The sequence below is a fragment of the Macrobrachium nipponense genome, chromosome 23 (assembly GCF_015104395.2).
Source record: "Macrobrachium nipponense isolate FS-2020 chromosome 23, ASM1510439v2, whole genome shotgun sequence".
Lineage (NCBI taxonomy): Eukaryota > Metazoa > Arthropoda > Malacostraca > Decapoda > Palaemonidae > Macrobrachium > Macrobrachium nipponense.
Window position 1 is genome coordinate 7,242,972 of NC_061090.1, and position 26,974 is coordinate 7,269,945.

General features: G+C 44.8%; 1 protein-coding gene across 1 annotated transcript in view; it reads left to right on the plus strand.

Annotated features, from left to right (window-relative positions):
* The window catches only part of LOC135198503 (uncharacterized), a 143,641-nt gene that overhangs the window by 38,858 nt on the left and 77,809 nt on the right, over nt 1–26,974 (plus strand). The window contains exons 2-4 of the mRNA XM_064226125.1: nt 17,904–17,976; nt 18,201–18,284; nt 20,001–20,167. Of these exons, the coding sequence (XP_064082195.1) occupies nt 17,917–17,976; nt 18,201–18,284; nt 20,001–20,167 (311 nt within the window). The 5' untranslated portion in view covers nt 17,904–17,916. The remainder of the gene's footprint in view (nt 1–17,903; nt 17,977–18,200; nt 18,285–20,000; nt 20,168–26,974) is intronic.

Sequence of the window (26,974 nt, forward strand, 5' to 3'; positions counted from 1 at the left end):
CTGGAATGGTTGTGAGACGTTGTGTGAATGTAGGCTGTAAGGTGAGGTTGCCGAAAGCTTCGGTAGACCCTCACACGGTATGCAAGGGTTGCAGGGAGTATGAATGTTCTTTTACTAATACTTGTAAGGAATGTGAGAACTTGAGTGAGAACGAATGGCAAGAATCTAACTAATTATTTAAAAAAGTTTAGTTAGAGAGAAAGAGTGAGGAAGGCTTCTTATAGAAGTTTAAGTAGTTCTAGATCTGAACTAATTCCTAGCTTGGATCTTCCCAAGGGTAAGTATTGCTACTTCTCCTTCCATTGCAGCCCCTTCTCCTATTGCAGACCTGTAGATCCAGCAAAAGAACTTGCGGATCTAAAAGCAGCCTTCAAGTTGATGGAAAACAAAATGGCTGCCATACAAGGTAAGGCTAGTGATTATTCAGTTGGACAGTGATATGAGTGTCCCCAGTGTAGTGGAGGGGGCATCTGGTCGGCTCAGCAACGCTCCTAGGTCTAGACCTCTTCCAACCTCAGCGCTGAATGGCCTTTGATGCCCCAGTGCTTGGCTTAATGCCTAAATCCTATATTCAATTCAATCTTCCAAGCTCACATGCCCAGAGGAGAAGGAATGTCGAAAACCGAAAGGAGGTTGTGGAGAATCCCCACCGATCAGGTGTCCCTTCGGCGGTTTCTGTGACACCCCAGACTGCCAAGGATCGCTATTGTAAAAGCGTCCTGCGTGAGTGTTTTTCGTCGTCGGGATCTTCATCTCCGAGACGTGATTGGGAGAGATTCAGATTGATCTCGGCCACTCAAGAGGAGTTGGAAGGCTCCGACTATTGATTCGAGACCCAGAAAACTTCCCTGATGAGTCTCTCGGGAGTGAAGAAGGCAAGAAGAGCCATTCTTTCAACCAAGAGTGAGAAGGAGGCAGGAGGTGGAGGCTATGGACTCTCCCCTCTCCTTCCCCTCCTCCCGAAGAGGATAAAGAGGAGGCTACGAAGAGATTCATGATGGCGATGCAAGAGCAGATTTCGTCTTTTGTAGGAGTTCTGTCAAAGGAGCCTCCTAGAAGGAAAGACTCTTCCCTTCCGATCAAAAGATCCTCCAGACGTATGGAGGTATCTGCCGCCAGGATCGATACTCCTACTCGAGGTGAGGTTGCCTGTACGAACCTGGATGAACCGATCAGACGTCTGGCACCGGCCAGGAGTGAGGAGTCACCCAGGAGGCAGGAGCCAAGAGCCAGGAGTGAGGAGTCAACCAGGAGGCAGGAGCCCAGAGCCAGCAGTGTGGAGGCATCCAGGCAGGAGGCAGGAGCCAGGAGGCAAGAGCCAGGAGGCAGAGGCAGAGTCAGGATCAAGAGCAGGAGCCAGGAGCCGAGCAAGAGGCAGGAGTCAGGATGGCAGGAGTCAGGAGTCCGGAGTCAGGAGGCAGGAGTCTAGGTCAGGAGGCAATGAGTCAAGAGCCAGGAGGCAGGAGTCGGAGGATCTCGTTCCTGGAGTTTATGACTCTTCTCCAAATAGGAGCTCCTCTCCTTCAGAGCATAGGAGGTCTTGGAAGGACTCTCCCTCCAAACGTGAACTTTCTCCTTCGTCTGATCGAGGGTTAGACGAGTTGTCTGATGACGAACCTCCTGCTAATGAGGGACTATCGAGTTATAAAGTCTTAGCCTCATTATTGCTTCAAGAATTTGGAGATTCTCTTAGTCCGGCGGTCTCCTTCTCCTCGTTCTCTCTTTTCGAGCTCGGCTACGGCAAAATCTTCGGCCTTTTTGAAAATGAAGCCTGCTATATCGATGAAGAAGGCACTCCATTCTTTAGATTCTTGGATGGACAGAAGAAGGAGTTAGGAAGACGGTATTCTGCATGCCTCCTTCCAAACTACATGGAAAGAGAGGTATTTGGTATGGGACAGGAGAGACTATGGGTCTTTCTCTACCTGCCTCTGCAGATGCGGACTTTTCCAATTTAGTGGAGGCCTCTAGACGTCACTCCTTAGGATCGGTCAGAGCGACGTGGAGCACTTCAGAGTTTGAACCACTTTCTAAGGGACTTTTTGTCACTTTAGAGTGTTCAACTTTCTGGATTGGTCACTCGGAGTTTCTGGCCAACAAATCTAAAATCCGATCCGAGTTTCTTAAAAAACCCAGAGATTCTCCCATAGCGTCCTGTCTTGCATGACAAGGCAGTACAAGACGGTTCGGGTGAAGTGGCTTCCCTTTTTGGTGCTGGTCTCCTGAAAGAGATCAGTATATGGATCCCTATTATCGAAAGGGGTTTCTCCGAGCCAGAGGACTGCTTTATTGTTCGCCCCTCTATCGGATCATCTGTTTCCTTCTCAGTTAGTGAAGGATATATCTCGCTCGCTAACTGAGAAGGCGACACAAGACCTACTAACACAAACGTCCAAGAAAGGACGCCCTGTAGTGTCGGCGATTAAGAAGGGACTCTCGTCCTCCTCAGCAGCCCTTTCGTGGAGGTTACAGCGGCTCGTCCCCCTGCCAGAAAGAAGAGCTCTGATAAGAGAGGGAGGTCTTCCTTTAGGCCCTTCAAGAAATCCAAATGACTTGTTGCTCTTCAAGCACCAGTGGGCGCCAGACTCCTGAACTTTGCAGGAGTATGGGCAAAAAAGGGGAGCCGACCCTTGGTCAGTGGTCGGTCCTAAAGAAGGGATATGTAATCCCCTTCGAGAACAGCCCTCCCCTAACATCTACGCCTCGGGAACTGTCAGCGAGGTACAGAGACCCGGAAATGAGAAAGACTCTCCTTCAAATGGTGGAACAAATGTGGGAAAAAGAGGCCATCGAACTTGTGCAGGATCCACACTCCCCGGGATTTTACAATCGCCTTTTTTCTAGTACCAAAGGCATCGGGGGGGTGGAGACCAGTTCTGGACGTAAGCGCTCTGAATCGCTTTGTTCAGAAAAAGAAGTTTCGCATGGAAACGTCCGCCTCAGTAATGTCGGCTCTTCGTCCAGGAGATTGGATGGTCTCTCTGGACTTGCAAGACGCATATTTCCACGTTCCCATTCACCATTTGTCAAAGAAATATCTTCGTTTTGTAATAGGAGACAAGATCTTTCATTCAGGGCTCTGTGCTTCGTCTGTCTACAGCTCCGCAAGTATTCACCACCTGATGGCGAATGTGGCAAGATGGCTTCACCTAGAGGGAATAAACATCTCCCTCTACTTAGACGACTGGCTGATCAGGGCCAAGTCGGAGATTCAGTGCTTGGAGGACTTATCAGTAACAAGGAACATGATAGAATCGCTGGGATTACTCGTGAACCTCGAGAAGTCGCAGCTGATCCCCAGCCAGAGCTTGGTCTATCTGGGGATTCAGATGGATTCTCGGGTTTTCGAGTATTTCTTCGCGAGAAAGAATCACTCGAGGTTTGTCGAAAATCTCGAGCTTCTTGAGAGAAAGAGCAGTTCAGCGAGGGATTATCTGAGCCTCTTAGGGACTCTGTCCTCACTAGAAACGTTCTTCTCTCTGGGAGGCTTCACCTTCGCCCTCTTCAGTTTTTCCTGAAAGGGGTGTGGAGTTGGAAGACGGGACAACTCTCGGACATCTTCCCGCTTCCACAAGAGGTAAAGGATCATTGAAGTGTGGATCCTCCCTCTTCAAAAGAACGAAGGCGTATCGGCTTGCCCTGCAGAACCAAGACCAAGTGTTATATACCGACGCTTCGGAGTCGGGATGGGGAGCGACGTTAGGAGCAAGGGAGGTGTCAGGCACCTGGACAAAGGAACAGGTGTCCTGGCACATCAATTGCAAGGAACTAGTGGCCATACACCTAGCCTTAAAAGTTCTTCGAAGAGATAGTCAGAGGCGAGGTGATACAGATAAACTCGGACAACACCACGGCTCTGGCTTACATACGCAAGCAAGGAGGCACGCACTCTTTCTCCCTCTTTCAGTTAACAAGACACCTGTTAACCTGGACAGAAGAAAGAGGCATAACTCTCCTCACAAGATTTGTTCAAGGCATCAAGAATGTGAGAGCGGACAGACTGAGCAGGAGGAATCAGGTCCTTCCCACAGAATGGACTCTACACGAAGAAGTGTGTCGAAGTCTTTGGTCCCTGTGGGGGAGAACCTCACATAGACCTGTTTGCGACGTTCCTCTCCAAAAGAATAGAGATCTTTTTGCTCTCTAGTGGAAGATCCGAGAGCCTTCGCAATAGACGCGTTTCTCCTGGATTGGTCGGTGTGGACGCATACGCCTTTCCCCCGTTCAAGATCCTGGGGGAAGTGCTCAGGAAGTTCGTAGCTTCGAAGAACACGAAGTTGACGCTATAGCCCCATTTTTGGCCAGCACAGGAATGGTTCACAGAGGTACTGGAGTGGATAGTGGACTTCCCCAGATCTCTTCCAAACAGACCGATCTACTCAGACAACCCCACTTCGAGAGGTTTCATCACAACCTCCCAGGTCTCGCTCTGACTGCCTTTCGAACTATCGAAAGACTTGTCAGAGCGAGGGGCTTTTCTCGCAAGGCTGCGGGCTCTATCGCTAGAGCCCGCAGAGCTTCGACGAGAAGAGTATACCAATCAAAGTGGGAAGTCTTTAGGAGATGGTGTAAGAGTCAGAAGCTGTCCTCCTCCAGTACCTCTATAGTGAATATTGCCGATTTCCTCCTCTTTCTGAGAGAGGAATCACACCTTTCTGTCTCAACAATAAAAGGATACAGAAGCATGCTGTCTTCAGTATTTAGGAATCGAGGGTTAGATATTGCAAGCAACAAAGATCTACACGATCTAATTAGATCCTTTGAAACTTCAAAGGCAGCTACTCCTAGAACACCTAGTTGGAATCTAGACGTGGTACTGAAATTCCTTTCATCCGATAAATTCGAGCCTTTACATCTGGCTTCCTTCCGCGACGTCACTAGGAATGCTTATTCCTGGTGTCTCTCGCTACAGCCAAGAGGACGAGCGAATTGCACGCTCTAGATTCCACAGTTGGGGTTCAAAGGAGATGCTGCCATCTGTTCTTTCCAGACAATGTTTCTGGCAAAGAACGAAAACCCGTCAAAAACCGTGGCCCAGAAGTTTTGAGGTAAAAGGCCTATCTAACCTCGTAGGCAGAGAGATAGGAGAGGTCTCTCTGTCCAGTGAGAGCTCTTAAATATTATTTAGAGAGGAAGAGACAGATAGAGCTTGTCAACAAGGTCTTTGGTGTGCGGTGAAGAACCCCAAAAGACTCATGTCCAAGAACGCCTTGGCTTTCTTTGTGAGGAGCGTAATTACGGACGCTCACAAGAACTGCTCAGAGGAATCCTTCGGTCTTCTAAAGGTCAAGACCCATGAGGTGAGAGCAGTAGCAACGTCCTGGCGTTCCAAAAGAATATCTCTACTAAAAAATATCATTGAGACTACATATTGGAGGTGCAATTCAGTGTTTGCATCTCATTATCTGAAGGATGTGAGAGTGACCTATGAGAAGTGCTTCTCGCTAGGTCCATTTGTATCAGCGATACAGTGCTGGTCTTGGAGCAAAGACTGATCCTTAAAATATTGTGTTTTATCGTACATAAACCCTCTTGTCAGATATGTGCTTGGTTTCTATTAGCAAGCTCACTGATGTCGCACGGGAGCATAGTGTCATTGCTGGTAGGGGATCAAGGGCTCAGTTGTATGGCTAGTAGGGGAGTACAAAATTTTTTTTTTTTTTTTTTTTTTTTTTTATATTTTGTAATGAAAGTGTAATTATGTTTCGAGTTTTTGGTTGTTTGTAAGGAGTTCGGGGATAACTCCTTGCAATCTTAGAACTAACATGGATGTTAGGATCAGGTGATCGGGATCGGTGTTGTGCTCCTTGAACAAGGTGTATTGTCATGTTAGTGGAATAGCACCCAATGACAAAGGCCTTTAGGCTCTGCCGAGTAAGTGGATAAGACCCCATTGGCAGACCCACAAGAACTCTTAGCCATAGATCAATATCTCGCTGAGGCTCTTGAGGCTAAGCAGACTCCAAGGCAGTAGCCGCGAAGTCTTCAGCCTAATAAGGTAGGAACCAAGGTTTATTAATACCTACAACATATGTTGTTTACCTGTCTATTTCAGTAGTTAGCTGTCTCTTACCCACCACCAATGGGTGCTAATCAGCTAAGTATATATCTGGCAGGGAAGTTGAATGTATAAAAATGATATTGTCATGTTACAATAAAGTTTTATATATACTTACCTGACAGATATATACGATTAATGGCCCACCCAGCCTCCCCGCAGGAGACAGGTGGAAGAGAAGAATTCTGATTAGAAAACGGGAATGGTTCCTAGTCCTGCCACCCAGGGCAGGGCGGTAGATCACCTGACCTACCGGTAGCGTGTGCCGCGAAATTTGAAATTCTGTCGGAGACGACGGAGTCTATAGCTAAGTATATATCTGTCAGGTAAGTATGTATAAAACTTTATTGTAACATGACAATATCATTTTTCCTTTCTCTATCTGCCTCGGCAGGGAAAGAAGGTAGTAGAGTATCTGCTGTATGAGAATACGATACGGCAAATCATAAGCACATACCGTAGTTACTTCTTTGCTGAGCAACTCAATTACCAGTATCCTTCCAGGAATTTCCTAGGAAGGACTACGCTTAAAGGGATTGTTAAGATAACACCTACTTAGCTTCTAGATTTATCGAAGTCTTGTTTCGCTTAAATATGCATTAATAAGAACTTCCTGAAGTTCGATAATAATTTTATAAGATTCCTTTATTAAATGGAGTAGCTGGCAACTCTGGAAGAGTAAGGCCAGACGGCTAACGGAGACTGCTATCGCTTAGAGTTAGAAGTTAGAACTTAGACCAACGCAGTACCATGTAGGTGTCGGTCATGAGTGGTCGGTTACATGTCTCTCTCCTGCGGGATGGAATAACTAACCGTGTCTCTCCCCTACAATCGCGGCTTTAGCCTCGGATTGAGGGGATAGTTAAGCAAACATAAATAAAATATTGTCTGCCTTTTGCTAAGAAGCTTTCAATAAGAAAGATATTACAACATTTCAATGCTGTTTACCGTAGGTAACATTATTAAAGGATTCTAACGCAGCGGAAGTCTATATTATATAATGCTCTCATGCATACAAAAGCATGGCTTATTAGAGTACATGCTTAGTGAGAAGATGAATATAGTAGAGAATTCACTTTAAGACTACGGTATGGTCAAGTCTTATGCACATATCGAGGTTAACTACAGAATTCCTAGTATCCTTACAAAGGTTTCCTAGATTAATGCTGTTTACCACAATGTGACAGTATTATAAAGGATTCTAATACGGCAGAGCACGATATAATATAATTCTCTCATCCTTTCGAGAAACGCACACAACCTTTTTAGAATCGGATATTGCTCAAGAGAAGATGGGTGAGTCGGATGGGAAACATTCTCTTAGTGGCAGAAGTTGTTTCCCTGAATGGACTATACTACGTATATAAAAGTTTTTTCCTACTAAGAACGGAATTAACATGTGAAGGATGTCGGGTACCATAAAGGCACAGATGTTCTGGCACATAACCTAAAAAGAACTAGAAGGAAGCGCCAGCCTGGCGCTCAAGATATTTTCTCGTTTTAGCGAGTTATTAACCTAAGAGTCCAGTAGCCTCTCGGACAGCAGGCTCGGTAACAGCAAGATTCGTTCCTGATTTCGTTACCCATTTAATCGGAAAGGGGTCGCTTACAAGGAATGATGAAATAATTTATTTTAATCACTTAGGACAATTCCACGACTCTCTCATATCGCAAAGAGCATCGAGAATCTCTTTTTTTCGCCCCTGTTCGCGTTAACAAAAGAGAACCTATTTGGGAACAGACACGGAACGTAACGATCCTTAAGAGGTTCGATGCAAGATTTTTGCATGTCCGTGAGAACCTTTTCGATCGAAAGATAATAACTGTTAACGTATGTCTAACATTTATTGAAAAGAGTTGTGAGAACCTGCGGAAAGTCTTCTTCATAGATCTTTTCGCAAGGTAGAAGACGAACAGGCTTCCTATAGACTGCTTCCTTTTCCTTGAACCAAGAGAGGTAGCAATATACGACATCTTTAATGTAAAGAAGGGGAATAAACTTTAGTCTTTTTTTTTTCCCCTAGTTATAAATTCTTAACAGATATTAAGATAAATGGGAGTCAAAGGAAGAGAGGATGAATGCCTCATTTTGGCCTTAGAGAGGTTGGATTCACAGAAGTCACGTTCTTCTCACAGCATGTTTCGTTAGGCTTTTCCAAGAGTATCTGGATATTCTATCAGAATCTATTATAAATAGTCCTGAAAAACCTCTCCACTCGGAGTCTGTCCGGCGCAGACTGACCAGAAGTGGACATGAATGAGAGGATTTTTCAAGGTAAATGACAATAGTCATGGCTAAGACATAGAATTGCTGCAGATCGTGCTAGATGGAATATGGAAACTGTCCTCTTCCGATACCTCTGTGAACCACATAGCGAGGATTTTTCTTCACTTTCAGAGGGAAGAATCACCTAGGTATATATCTGCTATCAAAGAACGCAGTAAAAAGGCTATACTCTGTCTCTACAAGGGGAATTATTAGATAACAGAGGATTAAGATCTTCGTGGATCTTATACGATACCACAATACGACAAGAGTAGGATATCATGTACTTCGAATGGGATCTTTTGTGGCCCACAGATTTCCGTGTTCCGACAAATGGAACTGCTCCTCATCAAACTTCTTTGAGAAAGTTTATGAAGGAATTCTTTGTTTCTCTTAGCCTTAAACGACCAAGAAGACAAATGAATTTGTTCATGAAACTTACCTGTCAGATATATATATAGCTGTATTTTTCCGAATCCGACAGAAATTTAAACACTTACGACACACGCAGTGGGAGTCAGGTGGTTAGTACCCATTCCCGCCGCTGGGAGGCGGGTATCAGGAATCATTCCCATTTCTATCATAATTTTTCTGTCGCCGGTGCTGAAACACATGTTTTCAGTACCTCCGTCTTAGGATTTTGGAAACTTCATTGCCGCTAAGTATCCTAATTGTCTTTTGATTTATTCACTTGGATTTGTGGCTAGGCATACGCTATCTTAAATTGATTTGAATTTGATTCATTTTTGCATAAAATATCTGAATCTAGTTAGGCTAGTTTCAGACGGGGTTGTCTGCAAAGATAGGGGGTGGCTACCGAAAGCTTCGGTAGATTCGCACTTGGTATGTACGAGGGGTATGGGTCTTGCTTCTTTGTTGAGATTTGTCATGTAAGGAGTGTGAGACTTTGTCTATTCCGTAAGGAAGACGTGTGATTCGTATGTACGCAATTAATCAGTAAACATGTCTAATTCCGTAAGGAAGACGTATGATTCGTATGTACGCAATTAATCAGTAACAAAAGTCAGGGTAGTGAACCTGCTAACCTTCCTGTAGACTTTATTTTGCATAACCCTGTAGTATGGCCTACGGGCTATGTATATGTCTACAAGAGGTGCTCGCTCTCCTTCATTGCTGTGAAGTGCTACTTCTGTAATTGTTACTCCTAACCCTGCAGTGTTGCCTTCGGGCCCTAAGCAGTGTCTGTAGAGAAATTGCCCTTTCTCTGATACTCCTTCGATTCGTAACTTAGAAGTCGAAAGTGCTTGCTTTAGAGAGTAAAAGTGAAGTGCAGAAGTGCAGTGATACCCCTTGTGTAGTGGAGGGTGCGTCAGATCGGCCTCGTTTCGCCTCTAGCCGGGACCTCTGCTTGACTCCCAGAACGAGGGAGAGAGCATGTCGAAAGCCGAAGGAGGGTTACGAGGAACCCCCACCGATCTGGCGTGCCTTCGGCAGTTTCTGATGAAAATCCCCAGACTGCCTAAGTGCGTGCACGTGCACGAATCCTGAAGGATTGCTTCTCGTCCTCCGAAGCGTCCTCCTACGCGCAGGGGTTGGAGCTTTCGGAGGGACTCGCGCCCTCTGAATAGAAGCTTTATAGAAGAGGACGCTTCACGTCCTCTCTCTCTCTCTCTCTCTCTCTCGTTATGCGTTTCAGTGAGAAGTAAGAAGGCGAAGGTCGCCTGAACTCGTGTCCGTCTTTCCACCGAGAAATACGTAAAGAAGTCATAGTAGCAGTAAGCTTTTGAGAAGACGGACAAGCCCAAGCCGGGGAGCGCGGGTGCACGCCAGCGCGCGCCAGTGGACGCCGAGCGTGCGCGCCAGTGGACGCCGAGCGCGCTCCAATGGACGCCGAGCGCCCTCCAGTGGACGCCGAGCGCGCTCCAGTGGACGCCGAGCGTGCACCAGCGCACGCCAGGTGTGTCGCCTGGCTGAACGTTTCGTTGAACTCTTCAAGCTCTTGTTTCAGATTTGGGCTTAAAGAATTTTTACCATCTACCTTCGATGATACCTTCTACTCACCTGCAAAGAATGTGAATAGGCAGTGCTTCGGAGTAAGCTTAAAGTGAACAGACAACTTCTTCTTCGAAACCCAGCAAGACATCGGGTTTCGTGAGTTCAAGAGGTCTCTGTCAATTAATATTGCTTTTCGCATAGGTGGATGGAGTTAAGGAAAGCTCAAGGGAAGTTCTCGTTTGCTCTACCGCAAGCTTTGCCATTCTGCCAATAAATTTAAGTTGCCACTACCGCAGTCAAGACTTTGCGATAAGGCAGTTACGGGTTATAAAGGCTCGATGTCCTGCACGTCAGGACTCTCGGCAACGTTCAGTAGGATTCTTGCAAAGGCACTCATCAAAAGTACGCTCTTCAGAAAGCGCAAGACAGGACTGCCTTTGCCATACTGCAATAATAAATTTTAAGCTTTAGCAGGCATAGTTGTGATACGGGAGAGGAAGCTGGTTGGAGAGTTTCTCCTCTTCCCAGGATAATTTTGCCAGCTTTTTAGCCCATCTGAAAGGGCTTTTCAGATGATAGATTTTGTTAGTTTCCTAGTCGGGACTACGCTGCCGAATTGAACATCGTCGTTCTACCTGACGTAAGCCCAGTCTCTTAACATGATTCTTGCCCTTCCTCGTTTGAGACAGGAATCGGAAAATAAAATGCTCGACTTCCTGGATTACGTTTTGTCAATTCAGTGACTTTCCCCCATTGACAATATACTATCGTTTTGTCAAGTAAGTGGGTATCCCTCATTGACAAAATATCTCTTTGTCCCGTAAATGGGTTAGTTCTCATTGACAACATCTCATTAACTTGATATTGCGTAAGCGAATAAGCTCTTATTGACAAGATTCGGAAGAGCTCTCATTCGTCATTCGCAGACTCGTACAAGAAATAGACTTGTAGACTACGTCAATGAACGCTTATGTCCAATAACATAAGAAGCTTGAGCTGACTGCTTCGATTCTCCTAAGTTTTGTTCATGAAACTTGCCTGTCAGATATGTATGTAGCTGTATTTCCGAATTCAGCTATATATATGTCTGCCAGGTAAGTATGAACAAACTTTATTGTGATTTAATTTCATATTTTTGCCTTGCGTTATTTTATATTTCTGGTTGGTTCAAGTCATATACGCTTGCTGTAGTACCTCTTCGGATGGCAACCGAGAGTCTATGGTCCATTTTAAGGACATTTAATCGTTACTCCCTGCAGCCTTCCAGAGTTTCCGATTTATCTTTTACGTTGTATGGTAGTGTTCTGACGACACAAACGCATCTGTATATTTAGCGTTTTCTGTTTCGCTTAAATATACCAGCTTGAGAGTCTATGCTAAAAATAACGGACCTTTTTCTTCATAGAATAGGGTAGCTGGCAACCCAGGCATAAAGTTAAGAGACGACGATGACGGACGATCGTAAGCTGCTGCTGTCACTGTCCTCTGACTCCTCTCCTCCAGTTCCAAACGAGCCAGTACCAACTCGTCGCATGTCTATTTGCGCTGTAGGTTAGTTCTCTCTCTCCTGCGGGATTGACTGACTAACCGTATCTCTGTGCTGGCAGTTACGTCCTCTCTCTCTGCCTGCGGATTGACTGACGAACTGTATCTACTGCCCTACAATCACGGACTTTTAGCTAAGATTGAGGGATTTCTTACATGAATGAATAAACATTGCATTCGTTTGGCCTTAATATGTTTCTACAGAGATATCTTACTCCTTTCGGTGCTCGTTACCGCACGGTATAGGACTACGAGGTCTACCACACATTGCACTATTATATGCTCTCTTGCTTAGGCAAAGCGCAGCCTTATTAGGGAAGTAAACATACTGTGTGAGGGAATGGATGAGCTTTGCTGGGGACCATTTCCTTCCTAAAGAAGTTTGTTTCCCTGAATAGACTGCAATTCAGACCTCTACAGTTTTTTCCTACCGGGAAACTGAAATTTTATTAAAGATCTAGGAATGATTCTGAACATCTCTCGGTGCGTTAAGTATCTCTTGAGGTGATAGAAAGAAGGTGCCGGACATCTGGAGAGGGTTTCAGATGTCCTGGATCATAATCTGAAAGAAGTGGAAGCAATTCAGTCGTCCCTCCAGTCCTCGAAACGAGTTTTTGGAACCATGGTCCATATCAACTCTGATCTTCCACAGCTCTCTCATATCTTAGGAGTATCTTCTCTCGGTCCCGGTTTCGGGTTTACGAGAAAGAGCCTATTATAACAACAGGCGTAGAATGGAACGATCCTCTAGAGGTTCGTTACAGGATTGCAAAAAGTCCGTTCGAATCGTCTCGATCGAAGGCAGCAACTACTGACTTTCGAGTGGAATCTTTCTTTAGAAGTATGTTGAGAGGTTGTGGAGACTTTAGGGACGTCCTTTCATTCATCTCTTCGCTAGGTTGAGGACGAAGAGGCTTCTTCTTCTCTGCTCCCTTTTTCTCGATCCGGGAGCGGTAACATTAAACGCCATCCTATGATATTGAACGGGGATGGATGTTTAGTCTCTTTTCCCCTTTTTCAATCACTTAGGAAATGTAATAAGATGATTTATATCATCACAGGGAGCGACAATGACGCTAATAATCGCCCCATGTTGGCCTTCAAGACCCTAGATTCACAGAGGTCACGTCCTTCCAAGGACCTTTTCCGAGAGAGTCGGTCTCCTTTAAACACGAAAGTACCTATAACCTCTCCGCTCTGAGTCTGACTACGTTCAGACTATCGGATGATTGACAGCATAAGATTGCAGTCTTCCCTTTCCGTTTGAAGAATGGATAAGCTGCAGTCACAACTATTAAAGAATACGCAAATATGTTGTTTGACGGCCTTGGGCTCAGAGATTTGCTTCTGTCAAACAACAAAGCCCTTCACGATCTTTGAGTTTTGTGAAATCTCGAAACTCGCTCACCATCTACTTTTTGTCTCACCCTGTTTTCTCGAGTCAGACACTCGTGCGAGATCAGGAGACATATAGTAGCCCTGAGTTCTTGTTGACGAAGTCGGTTTGCGTTTATACACCCCCGATGATCGTTTAACATGAGACCAGGTTGGACTGTCAGGCATTTGTCCTTCGGGACTGAATCGCCTTTTTGCTCCTCGCTCCTTTCTCCTGGCACCAGAAGCTCGAGTCAGGAGTGGCTCAGGAGTTGATTCTCTAACGACGTTGGTTGCGTTGATACACCCCCCAAGGGTTTGCTTAGCTTGAATCGCCCAGGCAGTCCAAACACTCATCCTTCAGCGAAGAATAGTGCCTTATGGTCTTCAGGGTACAGCCTTGCTGTCCTTGATTCGTCTGACTGGTCAACTGGTCGGTCACCTGACGTTAGTACAGACGGACTGACTGTGCATGTCCAGATCGAAGCTTTCAATATGGAACTTAGACATAGTCTGAAAGTTCTTGATGTCAAAGCGTTCGAACATCTCCTACCTGTTAACTTCTTGCATGTGATCAGGAAGGCATTTTTCTAACCACCCTAGATACGACAAAGAGGGTTAGTGAGATTTTAAGCCATCGTCACAAGTTTTGGCTTTAGAGAACACAAGGCGGTGTGCTCTCTAAGCTTTTCGTTATGGCCTAAGAATGGAAAACCCGTTTTGTCCTTGGGCCAGGAGCTTGGAAGCAAGGATGGCACAAGTTAGTGGGCAGGAGCCAGAGAGAGTCCTGTGCCCTGTCAGGTCTCTCAAGTTTTATCTACATAAAACTCAAGAAAGTCGAAGTCGTACGGACAATCTGCAGTGTTCCGAAAAGACCAGACTTGCCCATATCGAAGAACACCCTGGCTTTATTGTTAAGGAGTTCTTTCAAAAAAAGCTCCTTCTTTGTGTTTGCAAAGATTTGAAATCTTTTGATTTGAATGCTCACGAGGTGAGGGCGCGGCCTCGGAAGCATTTCAATAGAGCATGGCTACTCAGCAACATCCTGAGTACCATGTTTTAGCGAAGCAACTCTGTGTTCAATTCACACTCCCTGCGAGATGTGAAGATGGCATATGAGATCTGCTGCTCGCTATGGGCCATACGTGTCTGCGGACACAATCTTGGGGGCAAGAAGTACCACTCATCCTATCCTGTAGAAAAATGGTTAGGAAGAGCTCTTAATTTAGTAGTTGAGTCGCCGACAACGGTGACTTCTTAACTCTTAAGCCTTAGTTAACACACCTTAACTTTGGCTAGGTGGGTCAGGTGGTGATATATATATTTTTATATATATTTATTTTACTTCTTAGCCCTCATGGTATGGTCAATATGGTCTAGTCACGTCGTGGTCTCGCCCCTGTTGACAAGATCATCTGGAGTGCACCAGCTATATAGGTCCTACTACCTCGCTGGCAACTCTAGTAGCACAAGCAGACTTACGCGGCAGTAACCACGAAGTCAGCTATGCTAACAGGTAAGGAATCAAGATATCAATTATCTGCATATATATGTTTCCTAAAATCTTCTATTCTGTCTACTCCCACCACCAAAGGTGGGATTCAGCTATATATATATCTGACAGGTAAGTTTCATGAACAAAATGTTATTGTAATGATACAATTAAGTTTGTTCATACTTACCTGGCAGATATATATAATCAAGTACCCACCCACCTCCCCTCAGGAGACAGTGGAAATAAAAATTATGAATAGAAAATGGGAATGATTCCTGATACCCGCCTCCCAGCGGCGGGAATGGGTACTAACCACCTGACTCCCACTGCGTGTGTCGTAAGTGTTTAAATTTCTGTCGGATTTGGAAAAATACAGCTATATATATATCTGCCAGGTAAGTATGAACAAACTTAATTGTATCATTACAATAACATTTTTTTGTGCATTGGAATCTCGCATCAGATTCAATGGAGACTCGGCAATGGGTTCTTGCCAGCATAGTATGTCTGGCAAAAGAACTAAAACCCTCTATTCCTGACGCAACGCTTTCAGATAGAAGTTTCGTTGCCCAGGCAGGGTACTTACATTTTCATCTACAGAAGAAGAGATGGTTTAAACGTTTGCCTACAGAGTCTTCGGGGTGCGATGAGGGCTCGAAATGCTTCCCAGAAGGTATTCAGAAGGATACAATAAGAGCTAGAAATCAGGGTTCCGCCCAATTTCAGCTCAGAGTTTCCTTCGACTTCCAGACTCCTTCCCTTCCTTCGGGCAAGGATAGGGAAGATTCTGTAACGAGGAACCTCATCAACATGTAAGAAGAGATCTCGTTAGCAAAGGAAGTATTCACGAAGGATCCTCCTCGGAGGAAGACTCTTCTCTCTCGTATTGTTAGATATCCTGTCGTCGACTGGATGTAGCTGACTACAATCACCTCCCCTTGCCAGGGGCCAAAAGCTCAAAGGGGAAGAATTTCTTCCACCCTTCTCCAGTCTCCTGATAAACTATGTGGTTGTTCAGGACTCCGTACAATGTAGCGCCAGCCAGGCGCCAAATGCCAATACAGGCGAAAAACGCCAGAGGCGGACAGTTCCAAGGAACTCTGTCATGGTCGGATACTGAGAAGGAGCGGGCCTCCAACCTAGAGGCGAACAAATCAGACAGATATAAGAGTGTCCGATGTGGACATCACCAGACAGCCTAGAGACTCTTCCAAGCTCGAAGCTCCAGCAAGTGTGGAGGAGCCAAGCCAGGCGCGAGGAGCCAGCCAGGCTCTAGAAGCCAGCCAGGCGCCATCCAGGTGCCAGGCTCCTTCAAGGCTAGGCTCCAGTCAGGATTGAGGATCCATCCAGGCGCAAGGCTCCTTCCAGTAAAGAGAAACCTAAAGCTCTGTCATGTATGAGGGCTAGTCCCCATTGATATGATACAGGTAAGGCTCTGCCATGTAAGTGGGTCAGCCCCCATTGGCACGATCCGAGAAGGCTCTGTCGTGTAAGCGGGCTAGCCCCCATTGACATGATCCAGAAGGGTTTGTCAGTCATAGGTCCCTACCTCGCTGAAACTCTTGAGGCATGCAGACTCATAGACAGTAATCATGAAGTCTTCTGCCAGGCTCCAGGCGCCAGCCAGACGCAAGGCTCCAGCCAGGCGCGAGGCGCTAGCCAGGAGGGAGGAGCCAATCAGGCGCCATCCAGGCGCTAGGCTCCAGCCAGGTTCTAGGCGCCATTCAGGCGCAAGGCTCCAGCCAGGCGCGAGGCGCTAGACAGGCGCTAGGCTCCTGCCAGGCACGAAGCGCTAGCCAGGCTCCAGGCTTCACCCAGAAGAGATCTATATCAAAGAACGCCCTGGCCTTCTTTGAGACAATGTGATCTCCTAAGCACTTGATAAGTGCATTGATGATTCCTTCAAACAGCTGAGAATTAAAAGCGCATGAAGTGCGAGCTTTTCCGAATTCTTGTTCTTCCTTAACAATATGTCATAAGGACATATTAGCTGTCACATACGGGAGATGCAAACTCTGTGTTGACTTCCCATTATCCGAAGGATGTCAAGATAACCTACGAGAGATCCTTCTCTCTTGGTTGATACGTGGTCTGCGGATACATTGCTGGGATAGGGAGCCGATACTGATCCTTAACTAGTGAGTTAAATTTTATTTAACGTTGTGTTTTTTCTTTGGGTTGTTTGAAAGGAGTTTGGGGATAACTCTTTTCAACTTAAGCACTAACCCTCGTGTTAGGATCAGGTGATCGGGATCGGTGTTGTGCTCCTTAATTATGCCACTAGGCATAGGTGTATTGTCATGTAAGAGGCTCTGTCGAGTAAATGGATAAGACCCCATCGACAGACCCACAAGAACTCTTAGCCATAGGTCACATCCTCGCTGAGGCTCTTGAGGCGAAGTAGATTCCTAGGCATTATCCATGGAATCTTCCGCCTGAACAAGTAGGAACCAAGGTTTTATTTATTTATTACCTACAACGTATGTTGTTTACCTGTCTATTCAGTAAATAGTTGTCTCTTACCCACCACCAAGGGTGTCAATCAGCTAAGTATATATCTGCCGGGGAAGTTGCATGTACAAAAATGATATTGTTAGAATACAATAAAGTTTTGTACATACTTACCCGGCAGATATATACGATGAATGGCCCACCCAGCCTCCCCTCAGGAGACAGGTGGAAGAGAAAATCTGGTTCTAGAACGGGAATGGTTCCTATTCCTGCCACCCAGCGGCAGGGGGGTAGATCACCTGACCTACCTGCAGCGTGTGCTGCGAAATTCGAATTTCTGTCGGACGTCAGAGACATAAGCTAAGTTTATATCTGCCGGGTAAGTATGTACAAAACTTTATTGTATTCTAACAATATCATATTTTTAATCAATTTGTATTTTTCGTAGCTAACAAACCTGAGGTCTTAATGTTTTACTGCCTTCCTCTAGCCACCCCTCTCTCTCTTTTATTATAATTTCTGGGTGGGGAAAAAGACTGGAGCATCACGAGTCCAGTGTGCGGTCTGTGACCAGCTATCACCATGTACATTCAGGAGTTGCCAGATCTTACAGATTCCATGCTTTAAAATCTTTGATTGTTTTAACCAGTTACCAGCTATTGTTAAAACCTCAGGTTTGTTAGCTTTGAAAAATACAAATTGATTAAAAATTAGTCATATGAATATCCTATAACTACATTTTTACAAATATTTTACAGGTTTGTGTAAATCATGCTGTACACATTTGCCACAGGATGGATAGTGATTTTTGCAATTACCAGATCAGCTCAGGTAAGTTTATATTGTTTGGTTTAAAATTACAGACATTTATTTTGTACCACATTTGTACCTGTTAGGTGGTAAGCAGTATGTTAGAAGATTTTTATTTTTTCCAGTTGCTATTGTACATGATTATTAGTACATGATATCTGATAATTACTAGATTCTAACCCTGTAAACTAATCCTGTAAAAGGAATGTCCCTAATAATTGTCTATTCCTGATTATTTCTAACAGGCTCGCATTCAGCCACTGGAAAGCAGTGAAAATCACAAAGACCTTTGCTATGAAATTCCTGAAAAGAATGCCGAGGAATTCAAGGTGAGTTCCTTTATCTCAGGCATAAGAAATTGGGGATTACATTAAAAGAGTAAGTATGGTAAACATTAATGTCGATTCAAGTTTGTAAATTTTTCAGAATGATATTTACTACAGTATGTACTTCCTATAGTTTTCCAAATGTTCTGTGCAGTCTGATGTGTTAAGTGTAGATGAAAACTTTGGTATTGTGTTAATTGCCGTCTCATTTGTTTTAGTGTTATATGTCATATTTCGTTGAACCAAAATCTGAATAGCAAAATATATTTAAACTACAAGCTGCTATCTTAAGTTAGTATGTTCCATACCTTTCACATAATGGGAAAAGGAGCTTACAATAATGTATATTTATTTTGAGTAGGATAGAAATTATGACTATTCATTTGAATTTTTTGTATCACTTTTATAGACAATTTCAAGATATATAATTGTATAAGCAAAATTTATAAATGGACTTCCATCTGAGTTTTGTCTTAGGAAAGTAACCAGTATCAAGAATGGTAGTTGATGTATTCAAGGTCACAAACTTTTTCCTGACACATTATCTGGCTAGTTAACCTCTAGGCATCAGTTGACAAAGTAAGGGGCTGAGTTTGTTGAAGACCTGTTCATCCCTAATGAACCTTGAGTTGAGAAGAAGTTAAGAAAGGTTGAAGTCTCCATCTCTGAATAGATTAATCAAGGAGAGGAAACAAGCACAAAATGGCAGGAATTTTTCTAGACAATATGTAACAAGAGATAAAAAGAGTAGGGTTGGCTGTCAACATGAGACACCCCCACTCCTAAGTCTTTAATACAAATGAAGTAGAAGCAGAATAAGACCAGGCACTCACGCTCGGGTTTACCTGTCAGTCCACCCACAACTGTTCAATGGATGAGCGTCGACTCATAAAGAGTAGAACTGTCGGTTGAACAGTCAACTCGAGGTCATTGCCCTCATTTCTTGCCTAGCCTCTGTCGTGGCAACACTATATTGCAGCGATGGAAACTGCTGGCTGATAAAAACAAGCTGCTGTGGCAATTCACATTAAAATAGGAAAAAAGTAAAAAGGTGCAATATTAATGAATTAGGTTAAATTACACCTGGAGGTTGGTTCAGTTTATGAAATGGACTGTGAAGCCTACTTTCACTAGTAATACCTTTCATAAAAAAAGGCAGGATACTGGCCTAAGCTTATACAAAATTGCATTTATCATATGGAAATAATTTTTGTTTATTATATGATTTGGACTGACAACGGTCTACAGGGAGCAACCAGAACTCAAAAGAGGGAGACATGAAAAGTCCAGGGAGTAGATTTGAATGCCATGGGTTACCACTGAGTCTGTTCACTTGGTTTTACTTATCCTTCCACTTGCTGTTATGTGGCACAATGTTTGCTGAGGCCCAAAACAATGTTTAATGACATGGTATGTGGTGCTTCACATTGTTGTGGGGATATCCACCTTGAAAATGACACAAGTTCCTGTTCTATGATTGACTATTTCTAGGGTAACCAGTTGCAGTATAAGAACTGCTTTATAAGGAAGAAAAGTGGTTTGTTTTTACAAAATATAAGAGCTATTAAAAAAGTGTGTGTGCTATAATTTTTAATACTTTTTAGTATGAAAAAGTGATGGTATTTTTATTATAATTTTTTAAAAGTGAGTAGTATCCTTTTGAAAAACATGACCACTGTAAATAACAGATCAGTAAATTACACATATTTTTTCTTGAAGATTGTGTGCAGTCACGTAAGATCGTTGGATGATGGTTTGGTTCGTATCGCCCCTGAGAAGTTGAAGAAAATCACATCAATTACATATGTGCTATCCAATTTCACCTCCCTCACTTTGGACAGTGTTGCTGATTTGCTGTCTCTTCAGACTATCAGTTTTAATCAAAGGTAATGAAAATGGCTGCAGGAATTAAGATTGTCATAATGCAACTTTTATATAATGAATAATGAAGCTCAATGGTTAAATTACTGAATTATAGAGATAGTATTTTATTTTTATCCATGTACAGTTGTTCATATGCAAACAAACCTGAGGTCTTAACGATAGGATAATTTACTAGCGCCTAGGTGGATCCGGTTGAACAATTGGAGATTGAAAAGCAAGGAATCTGTGTGATCTGGCAAAGCGTGCATATATTGGATGAAAACTGGTTAAAGATCGCACACTCATGCTATTGCGCTTAGTCTTTTTCTTAACTGCCTGGGTGAGAGTCGTGGTTGCTTACTCTCGGCCATTTACCTGGTTGTTTGCCCGTTTTCGCTATTTTGCTTGTCTGTGTGTGTGTGCGCTTGTGTTATTATGGCTTCCTCTGTGTTGTCTCGACCTTGCCAACGTATGTGCCTGGGAGCTCAAGGTTTTCTGTGCTCTCGGTATATCCCAGGTATATCCCAGGTAAAAGGAACGTGGTTGTGGACAAACTCAGTCGTCGGGATCAAGTCCTAGGCACAGAGTGGTCCCTTCATCAGGTCTATGCTGGACCTCTTTGCAACCTAGTTCAACAGGAAACTAGAGGTTTTCTGTTTGGTGGTTCCGGATCCTCTGGCGTTAGCGGAGGACACATTCCAACATCCCTGAGACAACCTGGAGGTATATGCCTTCCCTCCGTTTTGTTTGATCTGCAAGTGCCGAATAGGACGATGAGCTCACAAAATCTCAGGATGACATTAGTGGCCCCTCTGTGGCCGCAGATGGAATGGTTTCTGGATCTGCTAGCGTTGTTGTCGGAGGTGCCAAGGGAGATTCCCCCGTAGCAGCAGCATCTTTCTCAGCCGCACTTAGAAAGATTCCACCAGTCAGTAGAATCCCTGTCTCTTCATGGTTGGAGGCTATCAAGTATCTCCAAGCGAGAGGCTTTTCTCAGGAGACAGCAGGATATATGTCCAGCAATCTCAGGAAATCTGCCTCTGTCGTTTACCAAGGTAAACGGGCGATCTACTGTGATTGGTGTTGTAAATGGGGTTTTTCTCCACTCAGAACCTCTATTCAGGCCATAGCAGACTTTTTGGTCTTCCTCAGGGATGAGAAAGGCTTGTCCGTCTCGCTATTAGAGGCTACAGGGTGGCTCAGAGTTTAGTGTTACATCTTAGAGGTGTTGATATCTCTTCCTGGGAACTCTCCTTACTGTTTAAAAGGTTTGAGCAGTCACGTTCTCCGAGGGAGCTTAAGCTCCAATGTGGGATGTTGCCTTGGTCCTGAGAAGTTTCACTAAAGCTCTTAATGAGCCTTTACGTCATTCATCCGACAGGAACTTGACACTCAAAACTTTTCCTCTTGGCAGGGTTCTTCAAAGAGAGTAGGGGAGCTTCATGGCCTTAGCTATGATGTGAAGCACACCAGGGGTTGGGGATCAGTGTCGTTCGAATTTGTCCCGGAATTCGTGGCTAAGACTTAGAATCCCTCGGTGCAGGATGACAGGTTCGCCTCCTTTTCCAGTCCATCTCTGGATGACTTTGTGGGCGCTGATTCTCAGGAGCTGTTGTTGTGTCCTGTTAGCGCTCTGTGTTGCTATCATTAAGAGGACACGACATCTTGGCCAGGTTGTCGTAGGCTTTTTGTTAACACGGGGCATTCTAAGAAAGAGTTGTCCAAGAATACAATCTCTTTTTGGTTACGTTAAGCTATCAGACAGGCGTATTTGACTCTTGATGATTCAGCCGCTGTGTCTGTGCAGGCTAGAGCACATGACGTCTGTGGTATTGGTCCCTCTCTGGCAAATAAAGCAAATAAAGAAAGGAACAAAGAACATGAGGTGAAGGAAAAAAACAAGCCATCACCGCGTTTTGAAATGTCAGCATCGAGAATTCAAGCAACAGCACCCAGATACAGTGCAAGGAACAAGCACTGTATATACAATGCTAGGGGATGGTGCAGATAAGGAGATAAAAGCAGATTCGTACACAAAATTAATAAATATGATGATGGAAGATCAAATATATTGGAAAAGTTGGATTTTTTAGTGTCAGAATTTCTGGAAATGAAGAAAAGATCAACATACCAGAACAGAAAAGAGACATGGTAAAATCCTTATTATTACCGATATTAAATGATGGGGGATAGCATGCAATCCATCATAGTATTGAATGCGCAGGGTTTAGTTACGAGTAACTCAAAAAGAAAAATAGAGTTCCTAGAAGAGCTTACCCAGACTGAAAAAATAAGATATAATGAATATAAGTGAAACCTGGTATTCCCAAGAGACTGGTGATGATGATCAGATAAAGGGGTTCCAAACTTATAGGTCAGATAGAAAAAATAGGAATCAAGGGGGAACTGAGATATATGGGAGAGACATAAATCAAGGAAAAAATATATGAGAAGTATAGTAACTAAGACTGTGAATTAATAGCAGTAGAATTTGAATCTGAAAAATTAGTGAACATTGTAATATATAGGCCCTCTAATACTAAAGAGTTTGACAAAGTAATAGAATTATTGGACGATTTATGTAGATATCACAAAGACTGGAATATACTCCTATCTGGAGACTTTAACTTTCCTTTCGTAGATTGGAAAGAACGAATTGGAGACTGTGGTTGTATTTATACATATAAAAATGAGAGTAATAGTGGTGCAGAAGATAAAAGGCAATTCAAAAAGCTATTAGACATGCTACTAGAACACAACATTCAACAAATAAATCACGTACCAACAAGAAAGGATAATACTTTACAGCTAGTATTTGTGAATGAGGTGAATTATGTTAAAGAAATCATAGTGTATAATACAAGTATTTCAGACCATTATGTCATAGAATTAACAGTCTGTTCCAAAGCAAGTGAAAACAGATAAGCATGAGATGAAAAAGTGGGAAGGATATGGAAAATACAATTTTGTACAAGTAACTTACCCAGCAGATATATACTTAGCTATAGACTCGGTCGTCCCGACAGAATTTCAAAACTCGCGGCACACGCGACAGGTAGGTCAGGTGATCCACCATTCCCGCCGCTGGGTGGCGGGGTCTGGAACTATTCCCGTTTTCTAAGCCATAATTTCTCTGTCGGTTGAACGGACAACACCTATTGTTCGTTCCTCCATCTTGGATTTCAACTCGTTTGCCGAGAATTTGGATTGGTTTTTTGGTGACGTATTCTGTTTTTTCTCTGGCTTGGCATACGCTTATTGTGGACTGTTTTTCGACTTTGGTTTTGACTACTCTTTCACGATGTCTGACGCTAAGGCTTCACCTATGTTTAGAGTTTGCAGTAGGGAAGGACTCTACAAGGAGGAAGGATGTTTCGCTCCCTGTTAAGAGTTCCGCTAAGCGCCCCTCTTCGTATAGGAGAGAACCCTCACGATCTCCAGGGCGTTTATCGCCTTCGTCGAGAGACTCGTCTGATAGGAGTTGTTCTCCTGAGAGAAGAGTCCTTTCGCCCTATAGGCTGTCTTCCCCGAAGCGCCCTCTGAGACGCCGCGAATCGAGCAGAAGTCTCGATCGGTTTAGGTTCAAGGAACCGGAAAACCGATTTAAGTATCAGGATCCTTTGGGTCTGCAGGACCAGGAGCCAGACAGGCGCAAAGAGGCAGCAAGACGCAAGAAAGGGCGTCAAGAGCCTCTCAGAACACAGGATTCAGGACGTCAGGATTCTGCTAGAAGGCAGGAATCAGGACGCCATGAGCCAGGACGCCATGAGTCAGGACGCCAGGAGTCAGGGCGCCAGGAGTCAGGGCGCCAGGAGTCAGGGCGCCAGGAGTTAGGACGCCAGGAGGCAGGACGCCAGGAGTACGTTAGGCGTCAAGTGTTAGGGCGCCAAGAGCCTGTTAAGCGTCAGGAATCAGGACGCGGGGATCTTTTCAAGCGCCCTGAATCAGGACGCCAGGAGCCTAGCAAGCGCCACGAACCTGGCGAACCTAGACAACAAGAGTCTAGTAGGCGCAAGAGTGTTTCCGACAGGCAGGAGCCTCACTCTTCGTATAGAAGTGCTAATGTTCCGCGCTCCCCTTCTCGGGAAAGGAGTTCTTCTCCCGGGAAGAGCCAGATCACTCCAAAACGGTCTCCTTCTGTGGATCAGTTGGACCAGGTATCGGAAGACGACGAGCCAGTAGATGTAGCAGTTTCTGACTACAAGAGACTTTCTCTTTTGCTGCTAAAGGAGTTCGGAGACTCCCTTCATCCTGCGGACCCTCCTTCACCAGGATCGTTGATGTCTAGCACTAAAGCTCTCAAGTCGTCTTCCTTCGTCAAGATGCGCCCCGCTCTTTGTATGAAAAAGGCATTAAAGACTTTTTCAGAGTGGTTGACTTCCAGAAGGGAAGCGGGCAAGACAGTTTTTTCCTGCCCTCCTTCCAAGTTAACAGGCAAACCAGGAAGGTGGTACGAGACCAAAGAACCTATGGGGTTAGGCCTTCCTTCTTCCGCAGAGGCGGATTTTGCTTCCTTAGTGGACTCTTCTAGGAGGAAGTCTTTGCTGTCTGCTAAGGCAACTTGGGGCATGTGTGAGCTAGACCACCTTCTAAAGGGCCTCTTTAAACCCTAGAAGTCTTCAATTTTATGGATTGGGCTTTGGGAGCTTTAGCGAAGAGAGCTCAGGACACTGACTTTGTTTCCATGGAGGAACTTTCGAGCGTCCTGGCTTGCCTGGACAGAGCGGTCATGGACGGTTCCGTTGAAGTTGCCTCTCTTTTTGGAACGGGAGTATTAAAGAAGAGATCGGTCTTTAGCTCTTTCTTAGCAAGAGCAGTTTCACCTTTGCAAAGGACATCTCTTCTTTTTGCACCGTTATCCCCGCACCTATTTCCACAAGAGACTGTTAGAGAGGTTTCTAAATCTCTTACGGAGAAGGCAACTCAGGATCTCCTCACGCACTCAGCCAAGAAGTTTAGGCCGGCAGTGCCTATAGAGAAAAAAGAGAGACCCTCTTTTGTACAGCCCTTTCGAGGTGCCTCCTCTTCTAGAGCCCCTCTTAGAGGTCGCAGACCAGATAGAAGGAGTAGACCATCTAGAAGGTCCTTCGGGAAGTCTAGATGAGCAGGAAGTCCTCCAGACGAAAGTAGGCGCCAGACTACTCCACTTTGCCAAAGTCTGGGCGCAGAAGGGAGCGGACTCCTGGTCCCTCTCTATCCTGAAAAAAGGATACTTGATCCCCTTCAGGGAAAATCCTCCCTTGACGACAACTCCAAGGGAGTTGACCGCAAGATACTCGGATCCGGTCCGAAAGCTTGCTATTTTGCAAGCAGTGGAACAGATGATTTCCAAGGAAGCGGTAGAACTGGTTCAAGATCTCCAGTCTCCAGGATTCTACAATCGGCTATTTCCTGGTACCGAAAGCATCGGGGGGATGGAGACCGGTTCTAGACGTCAGTGCCCTGAATTTCTTTGTATTGAAGAAGAAATTTTCAATGGAGACGTCTTCCTCTGTTCTATCTGCTCTTCGTCCAGGGGACTGGGATGGGTGGTCCCCTGGAACGTTCGGGATGCGTATTTCCATGTGCCAATTCATCCGGCAGCAAGGAAGTATCTGAGGTTCATGTTCCAAGGGAAAGTGTTCCAGTTCCGAGCGATGTGCTTCGGACTTTCGACTGCCCCTCAAGTCTTTAACGGACATCATGAAGAATGTAGCTTATTGGCTACATCTGGAAGGGATCAGGATCTCGTTATATCTGGACGATTGGCTAATAAGAGACCAATCGGAGAAAAAATGTCTGGAGGACCTATTAGTTACTCTAAAGTTGACAAAGTCCTTAGGACTTTTAGTAAATCGCGAGAAATCCATGCTGACTCCCCAGCAGAGTATTGTCTATCTGGGGATTCAGATGGATTCTTGGGATTTTCTAGCGTATCCTTTGCAGGAAAGGAGAGAACGCTGCTTAGAAAAGGTGGCAGTCTTCTTAAGGAAAGAACATTGTTCCGCGAGGGAATGGATGAGCTTAACTGGGGACCCTCTCCTCGATGGAACAGTTCGTTTCCTTAGGAAGACTACACCTACGACCCCTTCAATTTTATCTGAAGGAGAAGTGGGATTGGAAGTCCAACAATCTAGGAGATACATTTCCAATCTCGAAAGGGATCAAGGAGAATATCCGTTGGTGGTTAGATCCACAGAAACTAAGCAAGGGAATCTCCCTTCGCTTACAGAACCCTCGCCTAGCGTTGTTTGCAGACGCCTCAGATTCAGGGTGGGGAGCGACCCCTAGGTTCGGAAGAAGTGTCAGGCACTTGGGAAGGAGAACAAGTGTCCTGGCACATAAAACAAGAAAGAGCTAACAGCCATTCATCTAGCTTTGGTTCATTTCGAGGAACAGGTCTCAGGTCTGGGGATTCAGATTCACTCGGACAACACAAACAGCCCCTCGCTTATATAAAGAAACAAGGGGGGGGGGACGCATTCCTTTTCCCTGTACGAATCAGCAAAGGATCTGCTGATTTGGGCTCAGGAAAGGAAGATCTCTCTCCTCACAAGGTTTGTGCAGGGAGAGAAAAATGTCCGGGCAGATCTGTTAAGCAGAAAAGAACAAGTCCTACCCACGGAATGGACTCTCAATCCTCAGATTTGCCAACAACTTTGGCATCTGTGGGGAAGGCCCAATATAGACCTGTTCGCGACCAACAAGAATCACAGATTAGAAACCTATTGCTCCCCGATCTCGGATCCTCAAGCAGTAGCAGTAGACAGCTTTCTGCTAGATTGGACGGGCTTGGATGCATACGCCTCCCTCCTTTCAAGATAGTAGGAGAAGTATTGAGGAAGTTCGCT